The sequence below is a fragment of the Chaetodon auriga genome, chromosome 5, assembly GCF_051107435.1.
Source record: "Chaetodon auriga isolate fChaAug3 chromosome 5, fChaAug3.hap1, whole genome shotgun sequence".
NCBI lineage: Eukaryota > Metazoa > Chordata > Actinopteri > Chaetodontiformes > Chaetodontidae > Chaetodon > Chaetodon auriga.
In genome coordinates this window covers 8,808,158-8,822,137 of record NC_135078.1, presented here as the reverse complement: position 1 = coordinate 8,822,137, position 13,980 = coordinate 8,808,158, and the positions used below count along the sequence as shown (strand labels likewise).

Sequence of the window (13,980 nt, the reverse complement as noted above, 5' to 3'; positions counted from 1 at the left end):
CTGCCTGGATCATCAAACCCCCAAACATCAGACTCCTCAGAAGTACATTTTCTTTCAAGAGTCACTAAAATAAAACTGATGAATCTCACATCTGTGCTATTTTAATTATTGCTGATCTGAAAGCTTTTTGATTCTAATTATCATTATTATTATTGTGTATTTGTGACAATGTTTATTCTCACTGCAGGCTGCTGTTATCTGCTTCTTGTTTTTTCTTGTTCTTGTTGTAATTTTAAATTGTTGGTTTTTATTATTGTTTCCATGTGGAGCCCATCCAGACTAGTGGGAATAGATGGAGATTTAATAGATTAACTGGTTAAAACAGTTGATTTTTGTGTGTGTGTGTGTGTGTGTGTGTGTGTGTGTGTGTGTGTGCGCGCGCGCGTGATGATGCTGGAAGTGAGAGCAGCTGCAGGAGTGCAGGCGTGTGGACACGTGACCCTCCTCGCAGGAAGAGGAGTTCTGAAGTGATTCAGAGATTCCTCCGCTGAGTGAAACTCAGCAGCAGCAGCGGCAGCAGCTCCTCAGCTCAGCATGCCCTGCAGCGGCGTTCTCGGTCTGTGTCAGTATGAGACCAACAAGCTGGTCCGGATCCAGAGCGTCCGGCTCGGCTCTCTCAAGTGGAGTCTGAACGGATTCATTCTGCTCTTCATCTGGTGAGTGAACATGTGAAGTGTTTCAGCCCCCGCATCTGTCCGCAGCTTCGGAGACTTTTTCTGTCTTACTCACTGTCACCAGCGCCTGAAGGCTGACACCGCAGCACCGCCAGCTGCCATGTTCCTCCGCAGAGGAGCTGAACCAAAATACATGAAGCATCACTTGAGTGTTTAACTAAAGCGGAACCAGTTCACACAAAAAGTCCTGAAAATGTTTTTTTTCTCATGAATTCGTCTGTTTATGTTTTGTTGTTTGTTTTTTTGTTTGTTCTCTGAAGTGTCTGCAGTGATTCAGTTCTGGTCATGTACACTGCAGGACTCAGACAGATCTCAAAGGCATTGGTTAAAACTAAAGCAGCAGCTGCTGAGATGACCTGAAAACAGCTGCAAAGATTTTAAAAATCCAAACACTTTTAAAGCTAAAATGCCAGATGTTCTCCTTTTGCTGCTTCTGAACTGTGAGAATTTGGTGGTTTTCTCATATAATTGTAAAGGGAAAATGTGACTGGCATCTTTCATCATTTTCTAAACCAAATGATTAACTGACTAATCGCTAACATTTTGTGCAGAATTCTGAACACATTCATTCGTTGCAGACTTTTTGCACCTAACAAGCTTGTGTAAACACCCTGTGCCTTCAGAGAGTAAACAGTTTGTTTGTGTTTTTGTGGTTTTCAGCATCATGATGCTGTGGAACAGGAAGTACCAGGAGTTTGACCTGGTGGTGAGTTCTGTAACCACCAAGGTGAAGGGTGTAGCTCAGGCCAACCTGCCCGGGGTTGGGGAGGTGGTCTGGGATGTGGTGGACTACAGCGGACCCTCACAGGTAGGAGCTCGGTCCTCCGGGTCCTCATTCCTCTGGGTATTGGGCCTTTGCCAAAATGGGTCATTTAAAGATGTTTTTTTTTTCTTTCCAGGACAAAAACTCGTTCTTTGTGGTGACCAACATCATTGTCACAAAGAATCAGAGGCAGGGAAGATGCCCAGAGGTGCTCCTTCACCGTTATTATTAATACTATTACTCATCATGTTGTGAGTTGTTGAAGTAGTTCAACCTGTAGCTGCTGAGCCTCTATAAAAGTGCTGCTAATGGTACGATGATCCAGATGAAAAGTTAGCAAAACTTTCTTATTTTGCAGCAGTGTTTATATTCCAGGTTCCCCTCAAAGGCAGACTGTGTCGTACTGACAGCGACTGTGAGAAAGGAGCCTGGGATCAGCAGAGCCACGGTACACGGACTTCTCCTTCAGTGCATTTACATCCTTACTAGAAAGCAGCTTGTGCAGGTCATTGGTGAATGCGTTTACATGCACTGTAACCTGCGCCCTGCTCATCAGATGTGGTTTGGCTAACTCAGGCTAACATGCTGTCGTCAGGATCCAATGATTCTGTTTGTTCTCATCCAGCTAATTTGCTGCTCTTATTTTGAAACGAAGGCAAAATGAATACAGAGTTGAAGCCATGATCAGTAATATTTTTGATGGACTTCAACTGAAGTTATTTTGAATAGGAGAGTCTGTTATCTCACTTCTCTGCTGTCACACCAGTGCTTTCAATTTTCCATTTGGGTTGTTAACAGTCGACACCTGTTTCAGCATGAAACTGGGGAATTTGTCATGAATGTGCTGCAGCAGCTCTCAGCTCTCTGCTGAATGAGAGATCGTGGTGATGGTTTAGTTGACTCTGTTAGCATCTTGTCAGCTGCTGCAGAAATCCAATCTGCAGCTTTTCATGACAGCGTGAGAACATTTGAAATGCTGGACTGTTTGTTTTGCTTCTGCAGGGATTCAGACAGGATCGTGTGTGAAGTTTGATGTGTTGAGGAAAACCTGTGAGGTTTCTGCGTGGTGTCCAACCGAAACCAAGACCAAGCCTCCCAGGTAAACTCTGCTGTGTTGTCAGATCAGCAGATCTAACATCTCACTCAGGAATGTCATTTTTAATTATTTAATGCCGTAAACAGATTTAAGGAACAGTGTGTAAGACATGGCCAGAATTTAGTGAAAAACATTCAGAAAATGAACTAACAGTATCAACAGAGTGAGACAGTTCTGTTATGTCAGACACATCTGTCTCCTGTGTTGCAGATATCTGCTGAGGTTAGCATGCTAACCAGGTAGCTGCAGCCCATCCTGTCTTGTAATAGCACCACTCACCAAAACTGTGTGTGCCCTTGAGGTGTGAGAAACATTTTGAATGCATGGCCGTCCTCTCTATAACATCTGATTGATTCATTTATTATTTGTTTTAGTTGAAATCCTGCATTGTTTACATCCATGTTTACTTTGCTTGCAGTCTTCTTCTTCCTTGTCTTTACTGGGAAGTTCTGCAGCAGAAGCTGTCACATTACCACCGTCTGTTGATCAGTGGAATGGTATGAAACCACTGGTGGGACTGTGCACTGTGTGACCTGCGTGCATGAGACAAACATGACCCGCTCATTGACAAACAGCTCCACAGTGCGAGATGTCAGAAACCCCACAGGGAACCTTTAATGGTGACGCATCATGCCTCCATGTGAACGTCTGCATGCTAACATGCTAAATGATAACTTAATGAATGTTGTTGTTGCCCTGCTAAATGTATGCATGTTACCACACTGACACTCCAAGAGTTCAGTGTTAAATGTTGGCATTTGAGCGTGCTGCTGATACCACATGGAAGTACTGCTGAGCTCAACAGAAAGCAGTGTATCCTGATGTGAACTGAGCTCTGACAGTGTGGAGCGGACTGTGTGAGCCTGTGATGAGGATAAACCTTGTTAAGTAGGAACATCACCTTTCCTCTGGAGCCAGATGAGGCCATAGTTTGCCCCACTGCTGGTAAGAAGAGTGTTTTGTGGCCTGTAATGAGCTTCAGCAGACGGCCTGCAGCTTCACAGCACTGCCATTGTGGCAGTGTGTGCATACTTCATAGTATACTTTAAAGTTCATGGTATACTATTTTTGAAAGTACTCCAGAAATGTACATACTTGAATGTTTTATCCTCAGAGGAAGTAAAGTCAGACATCAGCATTTTGTTTCTTTTCTGAAGCGTTCCTGCAGATGTTTCACTTCCATCCACGATCAGTCTTGTGCTGTGAGCAGCTCCTCCTTTTCTTTTGTGCCTTGTATTGTCCACATTTTTTGGTGTTGTGCATATAGACTTTTTAAAGTATACTTTAAGTTGTCGCTTCTGTACTTGAAACACACTAAATACTGAAAATGTGCTGAGAACTAGTGTTTGGTTTGGTTTGTTGTTGGGACGCAGCGTTTGAGTCGTATTCAGAGGTACAGTGTTTCTGTCATTCAAATGTACTGTGTTGTGTTGTGTTGTGTGTATAATAGTTTGACTTTTCCATGATGCAGGCCTGCTCTGCTGGCAGCGGCTGAGAACTTCACAGTCCTCATCAAAAACAACATCCGATTCCCTGCGTTCAACTTCATCCGGTGAGACGGCTCTATGATCGATGCTCCTGAGGCTGCAGCTGTGATTCTCTACCGATGGAGTGTGAAACACTTTTCTGACTTTATGCTGTGCAGCCACGGCTGTGTGGGCACAGCAACAAGTTTCACATCGGTGGAGTTTTTTTAAAGAAATATATTTTTATTGTCAATATCAGGGCCAGTTTGGAAGAATTAGCAGGTTAAGTTCCCTGCATTGTTTTACTCTTATGTCGACCTTCATCAGACACTAAAACTGGGATGACATGACTAAAAGGTTTGCAGCTCTTCATCACTTCCCTTCAGTGGGAGAGAAACTCTGACCTTCTGGGACCTTTTTGTTTTACAGAAGGAACATCCTCCCACAGATGAACGACGCTTATCTGCGGAGCTGTCAGAGAGGAAACGACTCGCTGTGTCCAATCTTCAGGCTGGGAGATGTCGTTCGAGAGGCGGGAGAGAAGTTCTCTGATTTGGCGGTTGAGGTGGAGTTTCATGTTCAGACGCTTCTGCAGTGAAATCGACGTTCATTCTCCTTCCATCCCAGGTCTTATTGTTGTAGTTTTGTCTGTGATTACAGGCAGTTATGATACCATGACCACCTTCACTGCCGAAGTTTCAGAATGCAGCAGCGTTGCCACACCAGTGTTTTTCCACTCACTCACAGCAAGAGATCAAGTAAAGCTGAAATGAAACAGCTGAAAAAAGGAAGTGTTAACACAGCAAACTTTCTTCAGTTTGGGTGAATGAAAGTGGAAAGTCAGCATTGTCAGCAGTGATTATTTCAAGTATTTGTAACATTCTGGGTGCATTTTTCTTGATTTCAGTGCAGTTATCTTCTTTGTTCTTTCTTGTTTCAAGGCACCCATTTAGAGTTTTTTAGCTGCACTGGCTGAGACAGAGGTGACTTGAACAAATGCAGAGCTTCCCAGTATTCATCTACTTTGAGTAAATAAAAAAGGAAAAAGTGAAGCATTACGAAAGCTTAGCTTCACAATTTAAACATCGTCTTAATCTGTTGGTAGAATTCATCTTCCGCACTCTGACCTGTTTAGTCTTGTGCTGCAGTGAATTGTGGGATACATTTCATGGTGAAAACAAGTGTTTTAGAATTTTGTTAGACAGGTGTACACTGAGGATGCTGTTGAGGAAATTATTGCGCAGCTTTGTATAAACTGAAGCTAAATTTCACTTAGCAGCCATTTTTAAAGTTCAAGTATCTCAAAGTTGCACAAAATTTATAGCACTGCACTTCAGCACAGTTTTGAGGTACTTGAGTATTTCCATGTTATGCTACTTTATACTTCTACTCCACTTTTGAGGCAAATATGTTAATATTAATAGTAATAATTTCTAAGTAATTTATTTGATTATTTTAATTAAGACATACTTTCAGTTGTAAGTTATTAATACCAAATATATATATCAGCAAATAAATTGATATATTATAGACTGAGCTTCCCAGTAGTATAAAAGGTAAGTAAAATTAGCTCCACCTTTACCAGCTGCAGTATTTAAGTGATGAACACAATAATGCATCACTAATTATAACCCAGTAATAATATATGTGATTCTGAAACTAGCCATTCTGCATATTGAGTACTTTCACTTTTGGTACTTAAAGTATATTTTGATGCTAATACTTTTGTATTTTTATTTGAGTGATATTTTGAATGCAGGACTTTTACTTGTAACAGAGTATTTTTATACTGCAGTATTGCTTCTTTTACATGAGCAAAGACCTCAGTGCTTCTTCACCACTGAACGGTTTCCAGCAGTGTTTCCATTTCCTCTGCCGCCCACAGGGGGGCGTCATTGGCATCCTAATCAAGTGGGATTGCAACCTGGACCGGCTCATGCAGCGCTGCCTTCCCAAATACACCTTCAGACGGCTGGACGAGAAAGAGAGCAACAAGACGCTCTACCCCGGCCTCAACTTCAGGTGAGCGAGGGTCAAAGGTCAAGCTGACCCTGTTCAGATACTCTTTGTACGTTCTTCATCATTATAGCAGCTTTGATTATTTTTAGACCAGCCAGCAGTTTGTGCTGATAGTCCATAACTGTTCAAAGGTTTCCATTCATTTCTATAAAACAATTAAGGCTTCAGTGTCTCCAAAATAATATTTCTGTTGGCTTGGAAACAACCTTTAGACCATCAAAAGAAAACGAAAACATGATTAAATAACACACCACCAAAAGATTTTAATCTGTAGTACATTTACAAAAGTGCTCTACTTCAGCACAAATTTCAGGTACTTGTACTTGAGTATTTCCATTTCATGCAACTTTGATACTATATCTTTCACTACATTTGTTGAACAGCGTTAGTTACTAATTACTTTTCAGATTAGCGTCCTTCCTGTCCAGTGAAAACCACGTATCTCCAAATTTGAATGTGAATTATTTTCTAACAAATTAAAGGATGAAGAGCTCTTTTATGTGTTGAGAGAGTATTCTACTCCTTCAGATGAATAAAACAATTTAAAAAGCTCTTTTAAAAGACTTTTAGGGATCCGTGGTTGTCACAGGACATGATGATGATCATCTTATAGAATATGATGCTTTGCTGTAGATTTAACTGCCCAACAGTTTATAAAGTAGTAAAAATGAGCAGTACAATGCAACATACACATGAATGCAGCAGTAATACGAATCCAAAAACATCACAGAAAGCATTTTACTGCAGAATAAGTATTTATACTTCTAATACTTAAAGTCCATTTAGCTGACAATACTTAAATACTTCTACTTAAGTAAAGTTTTGAATGCAGGACTTTTACTTCCAGTGGACTATTTTCACAGTGTGGTATTAGTACTTTCACGTACATAAATCACCCAGTGGAAAACCCAGTGTGACCAGCCTCTGTTGAAAAGATAACTGGGTTATTGAAGTGAGTAAAAACCACCACATCTTTGATTTCAGATTTAGGGGAAATAAAGCAGCTTCATGCTAAAGGCTCTTCTACCACGTCAAGCTGCAGTGTTTTTATCTTTTGTCATTTCGACTGTCTTCTGATCAGGTATGCAAAGTACAACGTCGTGAACGGAGTGGAGGAGCGGACGCTGTACAAAGCATTCGGGATCAGGTTCGATGTCATGGTGTTCGGACAGGTGGGCTTTTTTGCTCTTAGGGCTTTTTTATGTTGGGAATTGTCCAGTTTTTAGACTTAATATCTTTAAACTTAGTTAGGGCTTTTGAATTTGGCAGACGAAATTCTTTGAGATGCCTTGTCTGATCAACAAGAGAAAATAACTGCTTTCTGATGGAAAATATCCTCTATCATGAAATCGATTTTTCATGCCCTGTTTGCACACAGGAGCTCATGACCTCAGTATTTGTATAATTCTGGCTCTAACTCTGGAGGCGAATGTGGAAAATAAAACCAAACAAGTGAGGGTTGCTCTGTTTTCCAGGCGGGAAAGTTCAGCTTCATCCAGCTCATCATCTACATCGGATCGACGCTGTCGTACTACGCTCTGGTGAGAGACCACCCACTGTTCCCTGCTGCCACACAAGTGTCCATTCATGCATTTATCCTCCTCAGTACTGAACACAGTGGTGGTCAGTGTTAGAGTCCAGAGTGGCTGCATCTGGATAACTAAATGACTTTCACTACAGACTGACAAGAAAGAGCTGAATCAGCTGAATGTGTCAGATGAAGGCAGCAGGAGGCAGAGGGTTTGGTGTAAAGACAAAAAGCTCTATAGAATAGTTTAAATGTGTAAAATATTTCACGGTTCGAGCATATCAGACATTGAAGATTTGTTGTTATTCCTTGAGGCTCACCTGACACGCATTGAACGATTCAGATGGACCGATGTGGGCCTGAATACGATATCACCGTCACACAGTGAGCTGTTACAGCGTCCCCGCTGAACGTCCCCGACAGCAGAGTTCAGTACAAATCTCAAAAATGCAAACACTTATTTGTTGCTGTGCGTTGAGGATGCCAAAGAGCAAATATTCCTCCTGGATTGAATCCGTTTATTTCAACAGAACAAAGCCATATTTGGTGTAGAACACAAATCCCAGGTATGCTGACACATCAGTGCTGTCGCTTGCTAATGCGGGTGATGTGAAGCGTGAGTGCTGCAGATGAAGTGCCAGCTGCTGACTGCTGCTGAACCTCTGTGTGTCTTTTCCTCCAGACAACCATATTGATCGACTGGCTGATTGGAACCAGCTGTTACTCTGCAGAGGTCGGACAGAACTACTCGGAAAGGAAAGTGGAGTCAGTCCAAGACAAACAGAAGGTGATGAATGCTTCGATACCACCAGCATGGAGATATTGTATGTGCTGCAGCTGTAAACTCACCACGACTGTCAGTTTAATACAAACCTGTGTTGTATGTTAATACACTCTGGTAACTTTTCAAAAGGCTGTAATCAGCTGGTTTATGATCATTCTGAACATCTACTGGTGCGATGTGACTGTGTGGCAGTGCATACTCTGTGTGTCCTACGTCGATGAGAACAGCATTCGGCTGGTGAAGAGATCACAGAAGAGAAGTTTACAAGACGTCAAGCCGACATCTGTTCAACCACGCAAGGTAAACCTGCTGAGAGATCCACTAGACATCCAGAGAAATGACATGTTGAAGTGGTCCATTTTTACTAATGAAATACAGTAAGACCTAAAGTCTCCCTGTTGTTCCAAGACATTACCTTCAAATAAATAGAAAGTTTCAGGGTTGAAGCACCAACAGGCTGGAATTCATGAGTGGTGAATGTCTGGTATCTTTTATCTTTACATTTAAACATTGAAGCAAATGTTTTTTTTTTACTGGGTTTACTGGTTAATGTGTAGATACTCTGTCTGTAAATCTGGACAAAAACAATTATTTGCATGGCTAGAGACCACGAGAGGTAAGTGGGTAAATATGTTCTGTGATTTAAGTGAACAGAACTTCAAAATGCTTAGAAAGTTGAATTTACCTTCTGAATCTTGTCACTGACTGATATATTCTTGTACTGATATATTCTTGTACTGACAGGAGGACGCAGGACACCTGAGAGCTGTTCTGTTTCTGCTACAGCCGGGCGTTGGCGTGGATGATGACGCTCAGCCTCCCCTCGAACATAAACCCGACCTGAACCCCAAACCCCGCCGTCCAGTCTGGTGTAAGTGCGACTGCTGCACTCCTTCGTCTGTCCCTCAGGAGGAGCTGTGCTGCCGGCAGAGCGACGGCGCCTGCATCACCTCGTCTCCTTTATTCGAGCAGCTTGTGTTACGTCGCTCTCTGCTGGAGGCTGTCCTTCTTTACCATGACCCTCTGTCTTCACCTGCCAATCGAGGCCAGGCCGCCGCCATGCGTCACTGTGCCTACAGACAGTACATCAGCTGGAGGTTTGGGGTCCCACCTAACGACACCCACCCTGCCATCCCCAGCTGCTGCGTGAGGAGAATCAGGGAGGAGTACCCGAGCCCAGATGGACAGTACAGCGGCTTCAGACCCGCCAGGATGGCGTCCATGCAGGCCTGCACCAACGGAGAGCTGTGAAGGGAGTGTTTCCACATTATGGAGCAGGGACTCCCTGCTGACTGACCTACTAACAGTGCTCTTATGTTACGGCTGCCTTGCAAAGCAAAAAAATGCAATAACTTTACTAAACTGGGCGGAAAATGAGTCAGTTTTTGTCAGCTTGCGTTCGGTCAGAAGGGGAAAAACCTCACTGAGTCAATAAATCAATGCATTTTCTCATATCTGTCAAGCAACATCTGTCTTTGACTGCTCGGAAAAAAAATCTGTCAAGCACTTTTTCAGTTTCACTCCCTTTAAGGAGCGGTTTGCCTTTATGGGGCAGAAATTGCATTTTAACGGATTTCCCTGCCAGGAATGTGTTCACATCCGTCTTATCACTGAAAGGCAATATTTTAAAAAAAACAAAACAAAACAAAACTCCTGTTTCAACCTCCAAACAGGCCATGGCAATGACTGCTAATTCACTGCTTGCGTGTTAAAGACCTGATTACAGTAACATGGTGTATGTCATTTGTTTAATCCTCACATACAAGAAATGTCAAATCAACAGTTTTTGGCGTCAGGGGAAATGTGGAGCTATTTCTAAAAGTCAGGTGCAAAATGTGTGCACAGGAAGTCATCACAGTGAAGTTGCCAGGTTTGGTACCATAGTGCCTGTACAGAAACCAAAACCAAAATTTGTTCTCACCGACTGAATCTGGCAGGCTGCGCTGTAGCCGGAGACGCTGCGCAGAAGAGCTGGGTGGAGGGATAATGGATTCTCCTGACACCACAAATAGTTATTGTACCTTGTTTTAAACTAACAACGTGTGAATTGGTTAGCTTTAAAGGCGTTGGTGGATTTTATTACAGCAAGGCTAACTGTTTCCCCCTGCTTTCAGTCTTTATGCTAAGCTAGGCTAACCATATCCTGACTTGCATACTTAAAAGAATAGTTCAACAATTCATTGCTTATTGGCTCTCTTGCCAAGAGACGGATGAGAAGATTGATCCCACTTTCTCGTCTGTGTGTGAATGTGAAGCTATAGTCAGCAGACTGGGAGCAGCAGGAAACAGCTAGCCTGGCTCTATCTGCACCTCCGATGCTCAATAACTAACATAATTGATTACTTAATGAATATTGTATATTGTTGGTGTTTCTGTGCGAAACACAGGAACATCATTCCTCCTTAATGGAGGAACCAGAAATGGTTCAGCACATAAACCGTACCATAAATAAAGCATAAACCGTAAAACAGATTTAATCTGTATGGCTTTTGTACAGATGGAACAAATGATGTATGACAGTAGCTTATATTGATCGTACAGACATGACACAACTATTTCTTTTCTCATTGTTTAGAGTATCTGCTCTGTGTAACCATCTTTCCCATCATGCCATATCCACACAGGTAAGGAATGGAGGTGAAGTCTACTGAATGGTGTCTGATGTGAAAGTGGTGTTGGAGGTTCAGTTTTGGGGATTTTATCGCAGGACTCAGTCATCTTCAGAGAGGTCAAGCAGCTGCTCTGGCTGAGAAAAGAGAAAACACCACTAATGGGCCAAAATAAGTACATATGTCTCCAGACAAAGATAAGATACTTCATTTATCATACCAGGACATGGTTTCAGCATGCTAGCAGGGCGAGGTGGTCATACATGAACCATGATCCCTGCTGTATGAGAAAGAGCACGCCACTGTGTTACAGTCTACAGAGAATGACCTACATGTTGAATAGTGAGTCACTTGTTGCCCAAATGAAGAATTCATAGATTTATTTTCAAATGAAAAATACCCAATGAGAACAAAAATGAGCAAATTTTTGCATTACTTTTCAGTCTCTATTGTAAACTGCAGCACTGAATTTGCTCTCTCATGTTACTGATCCTCCTGAACTCAAGAAAGTTCTGTCAAAAATGTTCACGTGGCAATCAGAGATGAACTCTTTAAACCCGTCTTTAGCAAAATTAGCCCTAAAATTTATTGAGTCATTGGTACTGGCTATGTTACATCATCCTCCAAAGACAACAGTCAGTTGTTCTTCAAAACATCTAACAAAAAACTTGAGCCCTTCTCCAAACTCATCTTTCTCCCCCAAATCCCAGAGAAACCAAACTGCTGTGGTTTGCTGGTTCAGACGAGCATTTCTGAAAAATTCCAATCTTCCTGCTTGTTGGATAAGCGTCCTTTAAGGCTATGACACCATTCTCCTGTTACACTTTTTATAGTCTAGAGCAGAAATTCAGTCTCATCCTCAGCCTGTTTTCATGTGGAGTCCCACATGGATCAGGGTCAGGTCCACTTTTGTTTTCCCATGTACCCCCTCTAAAAAGACCATATCACTTTGATGTGTCATGGACAGACTGTATAAAACATGCACATAGTTTCTGTTGTTTGTGAAGAGCCATGGTGAAGGTCAGAGTCAGTGGCTCCCGTCGTTGCCATCTTGGGCGGTGAAGGTGAAGCCCAGTTGTTGAAACCTAGCAACTAGCTGTCACTCAAAGTGACCATGCCCATAAGTAGGCATACCTTTAAGCCTTAATATTAAAAGTTATATATAAATTTACCACGTAGTTGTCATGAATAAGGGAATTAGCTCTAGAGACCAAAACCATTTATTGTACCAGGCCATAAACGTTCATTTCTGCTGTAAAGCTGTTGTAATATGGATGTCTGAGGGGATTGACTTGTTTTTGGAGCCAGCCTCAAGAGGCCATTCTGTTACTGAGTATTGTTGAAAAGAAAAGGTGAGGGTATGTAAGTTTACTGTATTCAGTTGAATATCGGAAAGGATGAAAAGGATTTGTTTTTATGTACATTTTACACCACATGAATCTGAATAGAACATCAAAAACCAACAATACATTTCTGAGTTTGATCAAATCTGCAGCTGGTTGTGTACAGAGACCCTCGCTGTGGCTCCACATCGATTTATGCCAGTAAAATGAATATATTTCACATAAGAAACATTCAGCTTTCACAAATAGCTCTACCCGTCAGCCTTTACACAGTCCAACACTTCCTCTGTCACATCCAGTACAATAATAGTTGCAGTAATATTAGCTGTTTGCACCCCAGGCCATTCTTCTGGTGGCCTATTTGACATTTACGAGCACTTTCAAGCCTTCAGTTGCCCTACTGCGGCTCCAGATGTTGACCATTGTTTTTATAAATGGTCCATTTGAATGAAATAAGGGCTCTTTGTTCAACAACTCCAGGCCTGAAATATCTCCCGACGACTTGTTTCAGCAGAACACATCCCTGTTTCCTCCCATTACTCATCCACTGACCCTTCATTGCTGCGTTTGTTCACAGGGGTTTGAACAGGACCCAATGGTGGCTAATCTGTTAGCATGTGTCTTTTTGATTTAATCTTATTTTAAAAATGGCCTTGACTGAGGAATGACTGTACAGGCTTGGTTTCCAGTAAATTAGATTAACCTATATTCTCTGAAGAAATATGCTTAAACAATGTGTGACTTGTGTGTGTTTTCCTTACATGGACATCAGACAGTATGTTTTCAGCCAGCCTCTAAAGCTATATTAAATCATTTATCACTGCATTTTCTAGTTTTATATGCTGACAGTGTTAGCCTGCAGACTGTGGATGGATGCATATGAAGTGTAAATGGGATGAAGGCCATTGCAGATGGATAATCTAATGGAAGTGAAGGTGGATGGATGATTTGATGCACATTGGCAGATGGCTTAATGGATGGATGGATTTGCAGATGGACGGAGGATGGACACAGTACAGTACAGCAGACCTATTAAACGGATGGATGGATGGATCAGTCGATGCACCTACAGAACTGTGAAAGCGCATACTGTCTCAATTTGTTTATCACAAAAACACACGTGAGCCTCAAGAGTCAAAGAGCAGTCAACTTTTAAGTGGATTTTGCCATTTCTATTTTTACTCAAGTGACATTTTCATAACAGTGTCAGATTAGTATGTTTAGTGAAACAAAGCACCTGACAATTCCTCTATCACAGGCTTTTAACAATAATGTGAACATTTCTTTAAGACAAAAAAAAATCTCACTGGTAAACTTTAAACTGGAACTCATAAGATGCAGTGGTGGAATGTAACTACGTTTACTCAAGTTCTCTATTTAATGTAAACTACTACACTATCATTCAGTCCATTTCAGACGTTTACATATCAGATGACATTTCATTTACACAACTGTTTGAGGCGCAAAGAGGTCAAATTTTCCAAAACAAAAAACAAAAATTTGAGAAAAGTCCAAAACATAAATACAGATTTGAGTATGAGAACTTTGTTTTTCTTCTTTTCTCTCCCATTAATCATCTCATGACGCCTCAGGTGGGCAGCTGCAACAAACTGCTGCTGACACATTGATCCGTCGGTATTACTAATGTGTTATATAATAAATCAGTATTTGCCAAGGAAGGACAAGAACATTTTTACT

General features: G+C 41.7%; 1 protein-coding gene across 2 annotated transcripts; it reads left to right on the top strand.

Annotated features, from left to right (window-relative positions):
- The first annotated feature begins 474 nt into the window (after window positions 1-474).
- p2rx7 (purinergic receptor P2X, ligand-gated ion channel, 7) lies at window positions 475-10,794 on the top strand. Of its 2 annotated transcripts, none has more exons than XM_076729774.1 (13): window positions 475-656; window positions 1,335-1,482; window positions 1,574-1,645; window positions 1,796-1,885; window positions 2,440-2,536; window positions 4,005-4,085; window positions 4,429-4,564; window positions 5,885-6,021; window positions 7,100-7,190; window positions 7,494-7,559; window positions 8,229-8,333; window positions 8,523-8,630; window positions 9,075-10,794. In XM_076729774.1, exons 3-13 carry the CDS (start codon window positions 1,636-1,638, stop codon window positions 9,579-9,581), a joined length of 1,428 nt encoding a protein of 475 aa, XP_076585889.1. In that variant the 5' UTR covers window positions 475-656; window positions 1,335-1,482; window positions 1,574-1,635; the 3' UTR covers window positions 9,582-10,794. The 2 variants fall into 2 exon arrangements, with proteins under 2 accessions (XP_076585889.1, XP_076585888.1); XM_076729773.1 differs by having other exon boundaries at window positions 503-656; window positions 1,813-1,885.
- Window positions 10,795-13,980: the final 3,186 nt, after the last annotated feature.